Below are 18628 nucleotides of genomic sequence, written 5' to 3' on the forward strand. Positions count from 1 at the left end.
CAGCTTACCAAATTGACGAAGTCTTGATAGCAGATCTTCCCATCAGAATTGTTGTCTGCCAAGGCCAAAAGCACTTCTAGTTTATGTGGATCCAGCTCAGAGCCATGTCTTTGCAGAAGGTTTCGAAACTTCTCTGTGCTTATGTAGCCAGTGTTTTCAGGGTCAAACTGAAAGACAGAGGAAACAAAGGAAATTACTGCACGTGGCTTTCAAACCATGAGTATACTGGGAAGGAAATGGCTTTGGCGAAACTCAGTGCACGATGACACCTCCAACTTGTAGCTGCCCTGTCCCTGACCCATGGATGAATGATCTGGCAGTTCTGCAAGTCTACAGGTGCAAACATTGCTCCCGAAGCAGTTGTAGGATTGTGAGTCTTGTGGTGTCAGTCATTCCCCCCCCCCCACTATTCTGAAGCACCTTAACTACCTTTTAAAATTTTCTCAAATTATTTTATTTCCTTAAAAAAACTTGTCAAGAGTTAGTTTGGGGCTGCAGAGCTCCAGAATTGCATGGAACAAAGTGTGGGGGGAGCCCTAAAGGTATGCTGGGTAGGGCATTAGACAGGGAGACAGGGTTGAGGGAGAGTTCATGATGAGAATGCAATGGGGGCAGCAGCCCTGGCCGTGCAATTGCAAGAGGTGCAGTGATGGCTGCCTAAAAGCAGCAAGTTCCCATTTTTAATGAAAGTGTGATTGCTGCACGATCTAGACAGTGTGCAGTAATGTCCACAGAGAATGCCTGATAGACAGTGTACTAGCATTGTATGTACATCAAACCTCAATACTTGCATGTTCACCTCAATCCTCCAGTCCCATTCTTCCCTCTCATGTGATTCCCACAGTTCCCAAAATGAGAATGACAATTAAATTGGTCAGTAACAGGCTGCTATGCTAGGAAATATGATTGGGCCCATTATGAAAATGTAAGGAATCTTGCTGTTGGGTATAGCAACGTTCACAGATGCATGTCAATGATAGTTTATTGCTTTACTAACAGCCCTCCTCCTCATTTCCTGTTTATGAGCACACCTCTCCTTTGACCCTTGGGGAATCACCTTTCCTTCTCCTTTTCTTCTTGCATGGAGTAGCATGACTCGCTAGCATGCTGATGAAACTTCTCCAGAAGCATATGAACTTCTTCCTACCTAATTTTTCTTCTTTGCAACATGAAGTTTGACCTGTGTATGAATATTCATATGATTTTGTAAGTAAATTTATTTTATATTACTCTCAAATCCATGACTCTGTCTTGATTGTTTATTGGGGAGACACATGGACTGGGAGAACAAAAGGTGGACCTAGTTTCCTGCTCACATATATTCTACTGTGAACTAACTCTGCTGGTGAGATTAAACAATCTCTCCTATTTTGGGCTTTCTTCACAAAACCCCATAACTCTAACAGGTTATGGGCCCAGGCACTGTGAACAGATGAACAATTTAAAACTAGATTGTTTGGGCTTTTGTTATTGTTATTATTATTTATTACATTTTTCTCCACTCTCCTTTCTTTAACACATGTCTACCAGAGAGTTTTAGTTTTTTGGGTTTGAGCTGCTGATACTTTGATACTAAGGTTTGATTTTTGATTTTTTAAAATTTTGATTATTTTTTTACATTGTTAACCAAGCAACAATGTTGCTCTAAACCTCTAAATTGAGGTTAACTCCTAATAATTATTCAGAATGGAGGTGGAGGCTGGATGTTTTTCTGCCAGAATATGGTGTTTTTCATTGTCTAGAAACAGAAAATGCCAGCAGATGAAAAGGCAAAATTAACTTGGATTAAAGCTAGGCATATAATTCAGGAATCTCTCTCAAGTGAATTGATGAACTTAGAGGCTGTACAGACCAATGTTATACGCCAGCCTTGAGGTAGAGTGGGGACATGGTGTCTGCACGATGGGGAAGGGCCAAATCGAGGCTGCGGCATGTAGTTGCCACAGCCCCAATCTGGCACTGAAAGGGGAGGTCTTTTTAGCCTCTTAGTGTAGAACTGCAATACTGCAAAAGACATGATTTTAAGAGGTTTATGTGTCCCAAAAATTCTAGACTTGTTTGTGTAAATGCTTGAAGAGTTTTGGGAAAAAACTAATAAAAACTAATTTGTGTGTTATTATGAAAGAACTGATGAATCTGAGACTGAATTCTAAGCAGAACTCTAACACTTGCATATGACCTAAGCAATGCCAATGAATGGAACCATGGGAGGCTGGACACACCTACTGCTTTCCTAACAATTTTGTGTTATTTTCCCCAAATAAAATACTTTTTTCTGAGTATTAAACCTGTTTTCTGAGCAGAAAACACCTATGTGTATTTTTGTGTGTACAGAGTTGGGGCCGTTACAAACGGGCCGTTTTGTGCGTGCGGAGCGTGCTCTAGGGTTAGAAAGGGGCGGTGCTTCCGCACCCCCCTAACCCTAGTGCGCGCTCCACACACACAAAATGGCGGCACCCGTTCCACACAGCCGCCGCCATGAGGACGTCACGACCGCGCTGCCTCTATATGGGGCGGCGCGGAAGTGACGTCCTCGCTCCGTGCCAGGGCACTTAGTGCGCCCTTAGCAGGAGCAGGAAGGAGCTCCGTTTCGGAGCTCCTTCCTGGTTTGGTCCGCTGGGTGCAGCCTTCACATGGCTGCGCCCAGCGGACCAAAGGAGAAAGGGGCCAAGTGGCCCCTTTCTCCTCCTCCCCGTCGCCGCGGGGTGTCCTTGGGGCTTGAAGCCCCAGGGACACCCCTTTTCAGGCTGCAGGGAAGTGGCGTTTTGCCACTTCCCCGCAGCCTGAAAAGCGGCGGATTGGGGCCTCAGTGGCTGCCGTTCTGGCCACTGAGGCCCCGATACACCGGGGAAAGGGGCGGGTACAGCCCGCCCCAAATGGGCGGTCTGTAACCCGCCTAAGTCTTGTATTCCAAATATTATTGCCTGGCTAAGATTCTCATCAGTATTTCCTAATACTTCAGAAACCCATTTTTCAAAAGTATTTTGAATATCTTCAAATATTATCTCCATCCTTTGTTAATTCAACATTCAGTTGTAAGTCTGAAAGTGATGGTGGTAAAAATAATGGTGATGATAATGATTAGGACCAGGCCTTAATATTCGGTCCTTAAATTTGGAGTGCTGTGCCATGACTGCTGTGGCAATGTCAGTAAAAACAGCCTACCTGTTGTGTGTTATCCCACACAATAATAATAATAATAATAACAATAACAATAACAATAACAATAACAATAATAATAGAGTTTATTTATATTTCCCGCCTCTCCAAAGATCGAGGCGGGATTACAACAATAAAATAATACAAGATAATACAAATGGTACAAAATATCAATACAATCAATAAAACACTAATATTGAATTTACCAATTCCTATTAGTACTCTAAAATGAATTTGTCAGTAGTCAGTGATCACAGTCAAGAGTGGGATATTATCATCAACTTCTATATAGAATCTAATGGGTAAGCCTGCCAGAAGAGATCCATTTTGAGTGCCTTCTTGAAGGTAGTAATGCAATGGATATCTTCCAGTAGGCTATTCCATAATTTTGGGATCACTGCTGTAAACGTCCTGTGGGAAGTTGTCATTAACCTGGTACTATGGTGTTCCAGTAAATACTTCCCTGATGCTCTGAGAGTGCGGGGCAGATTGTGTAGGGAGAGGTGGGCCCAAGCCATGTAGGGCTTTGAAGGTAATGACCAATGCCTTGTATTGCACCCAGAAGGTAACTGGCAGCCAGTGAAGAGGCTACAGGTACTTATCACCTAAGTCTATTGGGCTACAGGTACTTATGACCTAAGTCTATACCATCATGATGTGTTCCACATTCCTATTCTACATTCCCAAAGCTCCCAGAACCACTGTGGAAAGCCACAACAAAATGTAGAGCATAACATTTTGTAAGAATAGGGAGGTGAATTATACATTGCATGGAAGCATTTTTAATAGAATCTATATGGCAACTGTAATGTATTTAGCACAACAGGGGCAAGGAATACAAGGCCTGTGGAAGTTAGTGGGGGGCTTCCATAATTGTTTTGCCACTGGGCACATTGATGCACTGTATAGGTGGTGTTTCACAGGTGTGACTATGTGGCCAATCATATGGGTGGGTATCTAATGGAAAGGCAACTGTGCAGGAAGGGGAAGATAATTGGACGTTGCTGACGGTGTGTTTGTGCGATGGTGCGCATACATGGTGGGCAGGCGGCAAAAAATAATTGTACAGTGTGGCTTGACACCGTGCAGTGCAGACAGCCAATGAGTGTTTGGGCTGCCTTCAGTGCAGGCAGTGCAGACAGCGGTGTTTTGCCCTGCTTTCAGATAATGCAGGATGGAGCCTCTTTTAACTGCCCATCTGCTCTGGCCATAAGGAAAGATAGTAAGTAAGGAGGGTCCAGTCTAGACTCTCTGGGAAAGGAGTTCTAGAGCCTGCAAGAAGCCACTGAAAAGGCCTTCTCTTGTGTTCCCAGTAAGCATACCAGTGAGCATAATGGGACAGAGAGAATGGTCTCTCCAGAATATGTCAAAACACAGGCAGATTCATATAGGAGAATACAGTCCTTCACACGATCTTGATTTGAACTGCATAGGGTTTGACAGGCTATAACCAGCACCCTGAAATGTGGCCAGAAATAAGCTGATAGCCAGTGGAGCTGTTGCAAAAAGGGGATCTAGTGCCAGTTAACAATCTGGCTGCAGTTCTTTGGAAGAGCTGCAGTTTTCAAACATTCTTCAAAGGAAGCCCCATGGAGAGCCTGGGTGATGTTGAAATTGTTGAAGGAGCCCCATTACAACAGCAATAGCTTGTAAAATTCCCACTCTTCTACTAGCAAAGCAGAAAAGAATATAACATAATGATAAAACCCTATATTCAATATAATTTATAAAATGTATAAGTGCAACAAATATGCAGTAACGGAGGGAAACTGTTATTAAGAAAACTTTTAACTGTTGCTCTCCACTGAGAAACATTCCCCTTCTAAACTGATGAGCAATATTTATGTGGAATATGAAGGTAAACATCAACATCTGTCTTTCTTCCAATAATCTCAATTCAGACATCATGGTTATTTCTCCACACTCTTCTGGTGTTTATGTCCTCACAACTACCCTACAAGGTAAGCTAAGCTAAGAGAGAAGAGAGAGAAACAGGCCTAAGGTTGCCCACAGACCATCATAGCCAAGAGAGGATTTGAAAGCAGGTTATAGTCTAACAGTAATCACTACAGCACAAAGGTTATCAAGTTGGCTTTATGGTACTTTTGATTATAAAAGAGACAATAGTAGTAACTGAATATCACAGTCTACTGGCTGATCTCTTACCTTCTCACAATACCTTTACTTCCCTGAAGAAAATAAAGGAATGTCTTGACTGAAAAACATCCCATTTTTGTGAAATCAAAGACATATCTGTTCAGTATTTTTGACAATCTCCAACAAAGTTGAGAATTAACTCTGTGGCCTGTTGTTACTTGAGGTCTTCTGCTAAGCAAAGAACTTTCAACATCAAAGGGCTCTGAAATGTATGGTCTGCTTTTTAAAACACCCACCCACCCATTATGAAATCTTTTATATCCATTCAAAACAGCCTGCAATTGACTACTTTGTACTGTTTTAGCAAATGAACTGTAGACATCGGTCTAAGGTTAGCCTTCCCATTGTATCTGGTGAACTCCAGACGTGATCAACGTCAGTTCCCCAAATCTATCAATCGTTTTGTATATGCAATGGATCCTGTTACAAAACCTTAATTCATTTAGATTTCCATTACAAATAATCATGTGGAAATAGGAGAGAAATATATGTTGCCCTCCTAAGAGATTTCAAAGATTAATAATGGGAAGAAATGGTTCCCGTTTCTAATATACAGTGACTCTAAAAGTTACCGTAATGTGTAGAAGAATTCCTAAACTCAATGCCACCTCTCTTCCTCTGGTTTTCATACGTTGTGTAATAAATTCACAGGTTCAATGAATTAGCTCTCTGGTGACTGGGGAAAACAAAAGTATAAAGGAAAATTGACAGTTTTGTTTGAAATGAATGCTTTCTGTAATATATTCTTCCTTTGTAACTGAACAATCTTCAAATAAAGTAGTCTTTTTTTAAAAAAAGTAGTTCTAAGATTCACTGGGAGCTGAACACTAAAAATATTTTTTGCAAATAGTTTTCACTCTTGCAGCAGCAGGAGAAGTGATTAATGGTGAGATAAAATTTGCTAGGGTGCAATGTATATTTTTGTATTCACAAAAAAGAGAAAACCCAAACTAGCATCAGGCTGAAAACAATTTTCTTTCTTAAACTGAAATCCTAGGAGACTCTCAGTGGGTTTTACAGTAAATCCGATGTACTCTAGTCTTGGCTGGATCTCAGCTGCGGGAAGAACTGCCTTTGATCTCCCAAACTTGGCCTGCTGGCCTCTGGTTGCCATAATAATGATATCAAGCTTGTCAGATGGATTGAAAGACAGAAGAAAAGAGGTGGGGGTTTATGAGAGAATTTTCAACCCAGGAGGGCATCTTTCCATGGAAACATTTTGTACATGAAAAAGGCAGTTTGGTAAAAATGACAAGAACCTTTTTTCAAAAAGAAAAAACCCACCCTTGCTGTTTCTAACACTGAACAAAGGCTATACCTTTGGCTAGGATTGATTAGACACAGCAGAAGAATAGCTGGTTTGGCAGGCAGCCCAGGAGCTTGGGCTCAGAAAGGGAGGGCAGGGGCAACAGTAATAACTTGCCAGCAGCTGAATCTGGCACAGTGTTCCTCCTGCCTCGCAGAATTGCTGAAAAAGAGTCTATCAGATGAGAATAGCCCAAGCTGGCACAAGGCAAGCTCTTTGGCACAGATCACATGTACATTCATCTTATATTATTTCAATCAGAACACACAACCAAGTCACCCTTGGAGAGAAAAAGGTGATGGTGGAGGCTGCTGCTGCTGGCTAACATTTCAAAACTGGGGGGGGGGGAGCAGCTTTAAGAATGCAGAGTCTTGCTAGATGTACACATATTCTTTATCCATGGAGTCAACCATCCATGGCTTGAAAATGTTTACTAGATATATAATTTCCAAAAAGCAAACCTTGATTTTGGAATTTTAAATAAGAGATGCCATTTTACAATGCAAGTGCATTTAATGGGTCTTGAGCATCCATGGATATTGATAACCATGAAAGATCCAGGAAACATACCCCAGCAGATTCCAAGAGCCCACTGTACCTGGTTGCTGGCTCCCATGTCAGTGGGGACAGTGAATCTAATCCTGGTTTTAGTCTGCTTTTAAAGGCACTGTCTAAGATACTGAACCTATTTGGGGGATAGGGTCAAGCATCTCAGACTAAAAGCCTGAGTGAATCCACCTGTCTTGTGCTACAGACAGCAAATGACCCAAGAGTCAGGTCACTGTAAGGCAAAAAGTGATAGGTTAGTCAATCCAGTCACAGATTATCTAGCAAGATGAAGCGAGGAACAAGAGCATGGTTGTCAGCTGGTCTCAAAGCTGTTAGAACCAGTCACTGAGCAAGAATGACTATGAGCAACAAAGACACAAGGGAGCTGCTGGAGATTTATAGGCAGCTGTCTCTGAACATCAGGTGCTTAATGAGTCAGCATTTCCTGATTAACAAGCAAGAACCAATGGGAACCTCTCCTTATCTCTTCTGCTCTTTTCAAAGGAAGGATGTGTAACCTTGGCATCTGCTGCTCAATCTCTGTTAGGCCTTAACCCCCAGCTCCTCACAGGGGCTGTCATTATCTGGAACCATAAACTCTTGGTAATCTGGCTCCTCTGCATCCAATTCTTTGGATTCCAGGGGGTAACTTATGATATCACTGCCCAACTGGCAAGGAATCCATCAGCCACCACTGACACCTAATCAGTCCTTCCCCAACTGGTGACCTCCAGTACTAGAACTGCCATCATTCCCACCCAGCATAACTAACTAGTAGCTGCTAGGTTGAGAGGGGCTGATGTAAGCCAGCCCTACTGATCCCAGCCTATGGTCAGCCAAAGGTTTCTGGATAAACCCTTGAGAAGGGCACTGTGAAGGCCCCATCTCTGGCTCATTATTTCCTTTCCTCCCCACCCACCTACTCTGCAATGGTTATTCAGAGCGCTGATGATGTTGCTGCTGCTGCTTCTAGAAATGCTATTAAGCTATTACAACTAACAGCAGTTGGTAGGCCTATCCTTCATGAGGTTGTCTTATCCCTTTTTAAAGCCATTAAACATCACCACATCCTGAGGCAGAGAATTCTGTAAGTTAATTATATAGCGTGTGCATATGAGGGTAAGAGATGAACTCTTTTTGTATCTCCTGAATCTACTGCTCCTCAGGTTAAGTGACAAACCCTGTATTTTTGTCCTTCTTCTCACCCTGTTTAATTGTATATCCCTCCATCCTGTTTTCTTCCCCATTTAATAACTTTCCCCTCACATCTCTGCAGACTATAAACTTAAAAGCCACAAACATTTTAGCCTTTCCTTCTTTCGGTTGTCCTTTTCAAGCTATTGTGATTTCATTTTTGAGATGGGATGAACCAAAGGAAAGACAATACTCCAAATGGGGCTACACTGTGGTTTTATATAAAGGCATTATGATTTTGGCTGTTATACTCTCAGTCTTTTCCTAACAATCCCCAACAAAAAACCAGGACTTTTCCAAGTAGTTGCAGTAGTTACTGTTGTTCATGCTGTTGATATTGTTGCTATTCTTGTTGCTGTTGAAACAGCAGCAGTGCAGCAGACAGAGCTAGTATTTCTACTGCCACCTCCAGGGGACCAGCATCTCTTTTCTACCCATCAGAAAAAAAAAAAATATGGGAACTCTAGTTATAATGTGATTTACAAGCAAAATAAGCAAACACTAAATAAATAAGACTAATTTCCTGTTTCTAAGTATGATTATCAAAGCTGGACAGTGAAGAAAGCTGCCAGGAAGAAAATCAATTCATTTGAAGTGTGGTGCTGGAGAAGAGTGCTAAGAATACCATGGATTGCTAAAAGAGATAGATAAATGGGATCTTAGAGCAAATCAAGACTGAACTCTCCCTAGAAGCAAAGATTAAACTGAGGCTGTCTTACTTTGGCCATATCATGAGAAGGCATGACTCATTAATAAAGACATTGAATCTTGGTAAAGTGGAAGGCAGTAGGAAAAGGAAATAGCACTACCAGTTGTTTTAATCAAAAAAGCCACAGTCCTGAGTCTGCAAGACCTGAGCAGGACTTTGATGACTGGAACTCTTAAAGGTCTTTCATTCATAGGATTCATAGGAAAATTTGACTTGATGGCAAATAACAACAAAAAACTACTACACCCAATTGCTTGTTCCAATTAGAATATATCTATTGGATTCACTGCTAAATAGTAAGTCAACTCTCCTTGAATTACAGTGGTAGTAGATGGCTCTGATATGGGTGGGGAAATGAATCTTTTTGGGTTCTTAGCCTGTACTTTGAAATACAGTAGCTATACAAAGTTCTGAACATAATTATGGGTAGCCTTCAGCTCTGTTAAAGTTCTCTTAAAGTTCTAGCCATCAGTTTCCAACACTAAATCAGCCACCGTTCAGGCTTTGGTAAAAGCCAGTGAGAAGGTGAAATTCGCACAGGGCCATTCTGAATGTATAAAAACTTCCACTTTTAAAGTTAAAATCATGGCTTAAAGAATGACTGTTGAGTTTAGGCAAAGTTTGCCCCCTCCATGTTTGAAATCAAACATGGCAGAGATAAGACAGTATTATTAGAGCCTTGAGCCATCAACACCTTGGGTCCCATTTTGGGAGAAATGTGGCATATAAATAAAATAAAATAATTTCTTGTGATAAAGCAACCTGAGTTCCCTTTGATCAAGGCCATTTAGAATAATTTTCTTTCTTTCTTTCTTTTACGTTCAAATAAGTGTGCATACTCTTGATGTGCACTAGGACCACTCTCACCTAGAGAGATTTTATTACAACCCTGCTGACACTGGTACTCAAGTGGAGAAAGGGGCAAATTCATTAGCACCAGTGCAGAATCCCCTCCCCTTCAGCTCTTACTTGCGAGCAGGATTTCCAAATGCTATCTGTTTAACAGGGAAGGCTTAAATCATTCTGATCAACCTATGAAGGTTCCAGTCTGAGGCATTTGCACTTACAGTATTTGGATGTAAAAAATAAATAAATTACACATTACAGGAAGTCACAGGCACTGATTACAAGAAGTAACACCAAATTACTTCTTACTTTTTACAAACAGCGTTCTAACTAGGACAGAATTCTGACAGTCCAGCACAAGAAGTGTCCATATACCTGGAATGAATGGGACCTACTCATGGTCAGAAAGAAATGACTTCTGTATTGAGACTTGTGGTATCCAACTTCTTCTTAAAGGATCAGGAACTAGGAGTAAGCAATAAACAGCCAAGCTTATGGGTGTCAAATTGTTAAATGGTGTTTTCTAAACATAAAGCTGCTATGTACAGTCATTTTGAATATTGGACTATGACTCTGGAGACCAGGGTTTGCCTCTCTGTTTGGCCATAGAAATTCACTGTCACACATTCTCAGCCTCAGAAAATGGCAATAGTAAACCCCTAAACAAATCCTGCCAAGAAAGCCCCACGATAGGTTTGCTTTGGGGCTATCTTAAGTCAGAAATTACTTGAAAGCACAGAACAATAACAACAACATTTCCTAAATGCCATAAAGGCACCAGATCCCATCTGATCTCAGAAGCTAAGCACAGTGAACCCTTGTTAGTACTCTGATGGGAGACCACAAATGAATATCAGTTGTTGTAGGTTATGTTTCAGAGGAAGGAAGTGGAAAAACCACATCTGATTCTTCCTTGCCTGAGAAAGCCCCATGAAATTAATGGCAATTGCCATAAGTCGATAGACAACTTGAAGGCACTAACACAAATACTGTACTTTCTCAACTCTGACATTTTCTAGCAGCCAGTGGGGGTGCTAAGTATGAGAAGCATGCCCCCATGCCACTCTGATAACTTCATTGACTGCGTCCCTCCCAGGGCAACATCTCATCAATTCAACCACCCCAAAGACTGGAGAAAATACTTCAGTTTAAAATGGTGTTTAGCTGCAGTTTCAATTTAGCAGGCACCAGGAAACTTTCTTTTACTGGACATGTTGGCTGCTATGATTTGGTCAGCGAGGAGGAAGATGGTGGTTGGCCCTTTTGCTGCCATTACATCCTAGATGATCTTTTAAAAAGAAGAACAGGCAGGACAATAAGGACAACAGCCAGAATAATTCCCTCAGATGCCTCTTTAGCTGTTGGCCCTCAAACCTGGCTAAATGTCTCTGTGAAAGACAATCATTAACTTGGTACCTATATAAGCACCTTCTGTATAGCTGTAAAATATCCTTGTCTGTCCTGTGACTCAGAAAGCCCATTCACATAAGTTATAGGTAACAAGGGAGCAAGACTATTGCACAAAACCCTGAAACATCTTTGGAACTAACAGTTAACAATGGTTGTTTAGATCAATACTTCTTATGCTATTTGATGTGGGGAACCAGCAGGGCTCTTCCCCAATGTGCAGGAAGCAGTACCATGTTTGTGCCCACTGATTACAGTACAACAGTTTCTTTCTTTCTCGGAAACTCACTGCGGACTAACAGCCAATGGCTCATGGGCCAACACTAGTCTATGGACCATTGCTTTGAGTAGCACTGGTTTAAATGGTCCCTGGCTGTCACACAGCTTCTTATATACCCCATGCTCTATCGGTTGCCATAAAGGACTTAAAATAAATCTACTGAACAAAAGTCTGTGCTGTAAACATCAACAAAGCATTCGATGACAAAGTCATTCCAATTGAGTCAAGACTAGCCTTTTAAAAATAGGTTGAATACCTAAATCTAATTCTGCTATACTTGCTCATCCAAATTTGAGAATTGTTTCACCTACAATTGTTTGCTGTTGAAAAACAATTTTCACAATATATTTAAGCAAGACCCACTGATTCAGATCAACAATTATTTCTCAAGCAGTTTCAAGCTCCTCCTTTAAAGAATGAATACAAATATCAGTTTTAGAAAACTGAATCAGTTCTTCAAACGGCATTGTTTCTTATATATTTTGCAAATCTGCAGCAACATTTCACACGGACAGACACTCTACACATACCCTATTCACAGGGGTCGGATGGGAGGGGAAAGAATAGAAAAACTGACCTTAAAGAGATGATTGGAGTATTTATCCATTATCAAGTTATGAATGGAGGAGATTGCCAATGTTTCATTAAGAGGTCACACCAGGACTAACTTCAAGTTCTGAGTCCCTTGAGTTCATAGCCCCATTTAGAATACAGCCTCAGACGAACACTATCAACATAATGGTTCCATCTTTTAAGTTTAGTTGCAGTTACTCCTGCCTATAACTTCATACATCAATGAACAAAATGCCACCAAACTGCTTGAGGGTGTGGACAGATAGAAAACCCTCCAACAATAGGGCACTAACGGTAATTTCATGCAAGATTTCCTCTGCATTTCAATGACAATTGCCCTTAATTCCCTTGATCCCCCACCAGGCTCTTAAGCAGAAATGTAAATATGTTAATGGACATAATTGGAACTGGACTTGAGACCAGATCCTCCCTGCCTCCTATGATACCTACAAGGTTTTAAAAGCATTCTGCCAAAATTAACAGGTATCCTAGTGAAACAATTCAGAAAAAAATATCAGAACTTTTCTTTAACAAGGAAGAAGGTTTAGAGTGATTTTCCTTGGCCTCCCCATGAATCTTGAATCTCAAATTATTTTGCTGCTTTAATTAAAGGCACATTAGCCACGGCTGAGTTCACAAATAGGGTGGGTCAAAGCCACACTGCTGTTAAACAATGGCTTTATATCTGGGGAAATTGCTACTGCCTAGCACTGCTCAACCCATGTTTCTGTCTCCATTTCAAGTAAGATCTCATTTGAATGAGGAGAGCAAACAACTCTGGAACCAATCAGAGCAAGGGAAACAGAAAAAACAGACCTCCACTCAGCTGAAAACAAGTGACAGGACCAAATCCTTTCCAGGATTTAGCTGCCATACAAACAAATCTTCCATGGGGGAAGGGATGCCCTAAATATATTGATTCATTTATCACTATTTTGTTCTCCATGTATTTTTTTTTCACATGTACACTGTCCTACAAATATACAAATCCACTATAACTAGCGATGTCACCACAAGCATGTAAAAAATCAGTAAGACCTTAAAAACAGCAGATTTGACAGTATGGTCATTTTAATTTGTCCCCATTGCTCTACAGAAAAGAAAAGGGTACAATATTATGGAGCCACCTTGCACTAAAGAAGACCCACTTGTCCATCTAGCTCTGTACTATCTGCAAAAAGGTAAGGAGGGGGGGGGACAGGTCTTCCAGATATATCAGACTACCTATAATTCTTTATCATTAGCCATACTATCTGAGGCTTCTGCAGGTGAAGTTCAAGACTTCTGGAAGATCAAAGGTCCTCCAGTCCTAAGGTTTATGGGTACCAGGTCTCTAAAGTTTTAGAGAAGAGTACTTCCCACTCCTGCCTGGAGATGGTTGGGTGATAGGAACCTGGCACCTTCTGCATGTGCTCTGACAATAAGCTACATGCTTTTCCTAAAAATGTCAAAACCATACTCCTATCTGTTTCTTCTTCCTACTGGCAATTCATCTGGCCTGTAACAACTTCCCACTCTACACTTCCTTCCATCCACACAGATTGCTAGGCAACCCCACTTGTTTTCTTACTGGACAAATTCAAGGAGGAGATTATGATTTATGGCTGAATCTAATCTCCAGATTTTTTTTCTTCTTGTTGGGTGCGTTGATGTAATTTCTGGCTTCTGATATCACCCTATGGTGGGCCTGGCATTTGTTTTTCTAGACAGAATTTGTTGGATGTGTGTGTGTGTGCCTTTGCTTTCCTCTGAGGCTGAGGTGTGTTACAGACCGCCCAAAACGGGCCGTCTGCCGCCGCTGCCATTTGCAGCGCGGAGGAGCCCCAGCATCCAAACCGCACGGCTCCTCCGCGCTGCAAAAAGAAGCCCCAAAATGGTGCTTCTTTTCATGGTGCAGTTATGACGTCGTGATGCGCCAATGGCGCACTTGCAGCGTCATTAGCGTCGCATGACGTCTGGACGCTATGCATCCGCGATGTCAAAATGGCGCCCCCCGTGTGGATGGGCGCCACCATTTTGTACGTACCCAGTACGTACTAGTGTTAAGGGCGTCAGGAAGTGACGCCCCTTCCTAAACCTAGTACATCCTGGGGACGTACCATACACCCGTCCGGAATGGGCCAGAGAGAGTATGATTTGCCCAAGGTCACCCAGTAGGTTTCCATGTCTGAGTGAGGATCATACCCTGGTCTCCCAGTGATCTAGTCCAATACTCAAACCATTACACTACACTGGCTCTCACTTCTCCATATTTAGATACAGTAAAACCTGAAGACGGAGACCTCGTTTGGATATCAAGGAAGCATGCTCCCTATTCAACAACAGTACTACTGTCAGGATGATTTCTGGGAAGATCCATCAACAGGGTATGGCTCTCTTGGCTGTGCCTTGCTTTCCAAGACACCTAGTTCTCCACTCCTGGAGAGAGACACCTGGGATGGTGGATGGATGGGTGGACCTCCACCTTATATTCTTAGCATAATAACCCATTTGAAATTGCTGGTGGAAGCCACTATGGTAGAAATGCAGCGTAACTTTCTTTATTTGTACCTATAGTACCTAATAACCTAGAGAAGGAAGGAAAGTGTAGGAGGAGAAGGAGAAAATGGTTTGGAGGGAAGGGAAGTGCCTGACAAGGCCAATTTGACAGGCTGTTCCTCATCCTTATACCTCTACAAATTTGCTTGAATCTCTCTCTCTCTCTACACATGTACACACATATACATATATTTACTGTTGTTGTTAATTGCTTTCAAGTCGACCCTGACTCACAGTAACCCTGTGGATGAGACATCTCCAAGACAATTGTCCTCCACTGCTCTGCTCAAGTCCTGCAAATTCATACTTGTGATCTCCCGGATTGAGTCAATCCATCTGGTATGTGGTCTTCCTCTCTTTCTACCACCTTCTACCTTCCCAGAATTATTGTCTTTTCTAATGAGTCATGCCTTCTCATGATATGGTTAAGTATGACAGCCTCAGTTTTCTAATCTTAGCTTCCAGAGAGATTTTGTCTTCTTGGCTGCCCACAATATCCTTAACACTCTTCTCTAGCACCACATCTCAAATGAGTTGATTTTCTTCTTATCTAGCTTTTTCACTGTCCAGCTCTTGCATCCATACATGGTGATGGGAAATACGAAGGCTTGGACAATTCTAACTTTATTTAACTTTAGTGCTCAGTAGTAATTCTGTACACTTTAGGATCTTATTTAGTTCTTTCATAACTGCCCTTCCCATTCTTAGGCTTGAACAACAACAACAACTCTCTCTGTCTTGGTATATGCACACACATACACACAAAGAGGTATTTTAACTAAAGCTCTCTCCCAGTAGTATGCTCTACAGACAGCCTCCAACTGATTAAATACCATCCTGTCCTACCTTTCATGTGCTTTAGATTGCTTTGACCCGAGGTGAACTCAAGGGCTGGAAGTATCACCCTGTTCACAAGAAGCCAGATAACATTCAACTGCTGAGTTAATGCTGCTAGTAAATCACAGATCCAGCATACTGGACAACTCCAGGGTTGGAGAAAGAGGGGCAGACACCACAGGAGGTGCATTTACGATAAACCCTGAAATTTGGGATCACCTCCAAGCCTGTGACAAAGTTTTGCAATGAAAACCCTGTGTTTTGCAACAGCTCCAAACCTGAGATACAGATGCAGACACAGTGACTCAGGTTTCAAAGGAAACATCCCCTAAAAGAACCAACATTGTTTAACTGGCTTCTAGCCTGTGCCAAAGTTCTGCAATGTTTTGGAAAACAAAGGGGAGTGACCTGTTACTGATCTAATCAATAGATCTGCAGCAGCGATGTAGTAAAAACTCTGCATTTAGCAGCACCACAAAAACTGAGTAAGCTGACCCCTTCTTGTCATCCCACATCTGAGAATGTAAGATTCCCTAAAAAAGGTAACATTAAGAAAAATGAAAATTAATCCCTTGCCACCAACACACAATGGCTGCAATCCAACATCCTCTCAGTATAGTGTGTGTATCCGAATGCAGAGATACAGTGCATCAAGACTATGCAACCCACATGTAGAATAGTGACACTGAACTACATATGCAGTAATTACTGCACAACCACAAAAGTACAATTCACAGTATGTAGCTGCAATTCATAACATTGCTGTATATGTAGCTGTGCTTCGGCTGCTGTCAGCACAATACATATTTTGCCCTATGGTGAATACATTGCTCTATATTCATAGTGTGTCTTCTGTGTGTATTTGTCACTAACAGAATGCCAGCCATTCTGAATCTTACAGGCCAGTGGAAGTGTCTAGGTAGACAGAACTGGACTTTCTTGCGTAAGGGAATGAACATTCTGTAAAGGTCCAGACTGGCATGATGGATGAAAAAAATAAATAACTCCTCAACCCTATCCCACATACTTAGCATAAGACTTTTTCACATGTGCCCCCATCCTGAAAATGGTTGAAGTGTTGGCCACCCGGAAAAGCATATTTGCTAATGCTTATCACACACAAAGCACAATAAGGGGTTAAAAGCACATTACTTAGGCAAGAAAGTGAGTAGAAAGCAAATGTGGGTTTCAGCTGGATGAGGACAAACCTCCTTGCTAGTTTGGAAATAACCTTTTTGCGTATGCTCCAAACTGTCATTTCCACAAGTGCATACACATACACACACACATGCCCCAGAGAGGGAAGCAAAACAGGGAGGAAAATCCTCTTTGCCCCAGAAGTTGTTTCAGAGGAAGGCAGGCTGGGGTTTCCCTTTGTAAACTCCCTTAAAACCACACACACAGAAGAGAGAAAGTAGAGGTGCTGGTTCATAAACTTGCCTGATTTCACCAAGGGCTGAAACTCCCAGATGTCCTCCTTTTCCAAAACGTATCCTCCATTTCTTCCTCCTGTACAGGAGGAATTCCAAAACGTCCTCCCTCTTGCTCTCCCACCAGCTGTTCCCTGCAGCAGGAGGAGGAGACCAGCCACGCGAAGGAAAGAGGTGTGTGTGTCTCTTTAAGAACAAGACTTTTTCCCTCTCCTTGGCACAGCAAGGAACCATGGGAAATCTGGGAACAGGGAAAATTGGGAACCCTCGAGCACAGCCTATTGGTGGTAGGGGTACCTCCGCTCTTTCCAGGCTCCCTATTGGTGGGTGGGCCTATTTAAGGCCACGTCGCGCACCATTCAGCACCATTTTAGCTCGGCTCTCTCTCCCTCCCTCCCTCCCTCAGCTAGGGTGTTATTGTCACAACTTTTGTTTTAGGGCAGCAGCATAGGTCCTGGATCTGGTGGGCATGGTTTCCAGGGTTCCGTAGCACTGGATTGGGAGTTCATTGGACCCGGGAACGCTGAGGGCAGGTGGTGTGGCTATTGCAGGGGCCACATCAAGTGAGCATATCCTGATGACTAGGGGCTTATTGGAATATGCGACTGACCAGTTGCATATATGAGAGAGGTCATTTCTGTTGCCCCTTCATCATCCCGATGCTTGGTCATAACCTTTCATCAACCCACCAGGATGTTGACAGATGTTTCCAGATCCAGACCTTATGCTTTGGGCCAACCCTACCCTTTGTGCTGTTTGTTAATAAAGTTGTGATCTTTTCCTCCAATTCTATGTTGTTGTCTTATTGGGCAGCTTCCTTCCCACACCAATTGGCCAAAATCCCATTCTTAGTCCTGATTAGAGTAAACTCATTGAATTAATGAGATTTATCTATGTAAATTTACCTATGTAACTCACCATTCAGCCATTGATTCAAGGGTCTACTCTAGTCGGGACTAATGAAGAGGAGTTCAGACTTTGCTTTTAATCCTGGATCCCTCTTTTCTTCTAGAACTACAACACAAAGCAGCTTGCGAGTTTGGGGAGAAAGGTAGAATATAAGGTAAACACATAAACACATACACATTTGTATATGCACACATCTGTATATACAAATACAGAGCCATGCAGAGTTACACAAATATTCCATTAGAATTTAAACAAATTCTGCCTACAAATCATTAGCTATAAAGTAAGATGTAACCTTCCTAAGAATGAGGATGTTAACAGATATGAAGGACAACAGGAGAAGCCTTCAGTTTGGCTGTTTGTTTTAAGATTAAAGGATGTAAGCATCAGTCTAGCCTTTCTTAGTTCCACCACTTCCTCTTCTATTATTTATGCAAGTCCATTAAAACTAATGGCAAGAGGAACAGGATGAGCCTTGGAACAGATTTCATTTTAAAAATTGGTATTTTTTTCGTTTTCGCCTGTTCCATGTAACAAGGGATAATCAGTACTTTATTTCTGACCTTGGGCCATAGTGGCTCAAAAGATGTAAAGAGAAGCAGCAGCAGCAGAGCCAGGAATGACACCAGGTTGGTTGATAATAACCCACTTCAAGCAGGTTTCCAGCATAATAAAACAAGGATTATAAATACTGACTTCACAGTGTTCATTGCACATCCTGTACTCTATCTCAA

The 18628-nt window shown here is 42.0% G+C and overlaps 2 protein-coding genes across 9 annotated transcripts in view; both read right to left on the minus strand.

Moving 5' to 3' along the window:
- Window positions 1-18628, minus strand: part of MCRS1 (microspherule protein 1) — a 554896-nt gene that overhangs the window by 401967 nt on the left and 134301 nt on the right. The window lies entirely within an intron of this gene.
- Window positions 1-18628, minus strand: part of RHBDL3 (rhomboid like 3) — a 242750-nt gene that overhangs the window by 146351 nt on the left and 77771 nt on the right. For 4 of the 7 annotated variants that reach the window (XM_042448656.1, XM_042448655.1, XM_042448654.1 and 1 more), the window contains one exon: window positions 9-167. The exons of 2 other annotated variants lie outside the window; for them this stretch is intronic. In XM_042448656.1, coding sequence (XP_042304590.1) covers window positions 9-167 — 159 coding nt within the window. Of the gene's footprint in view, window positions 1-8; window positions 168-12184; window positions 12424-18628 lie in introns of those variants that run through there. One more of the 7 variants, XM_042448659.1, reaches the window with a different exon arrangement.

The sequence above is a fragment of the Sceloporus undulatus genome, chromosome 2 (assembly GCF_019175285.1).
Source record: "Sceloporus undulatus isolate JIND9_A2432 ecotype Alabama chromosome 2, SceUnd_v1.1, whole genome shotgun sequence".
Taxonomy (NCBI): Eukaryota; Metazoa; Chordata; class Lepidosauria; order Squamata; family Phrynosomatidae; genus Sceloporus; species Sceloporus undulatus.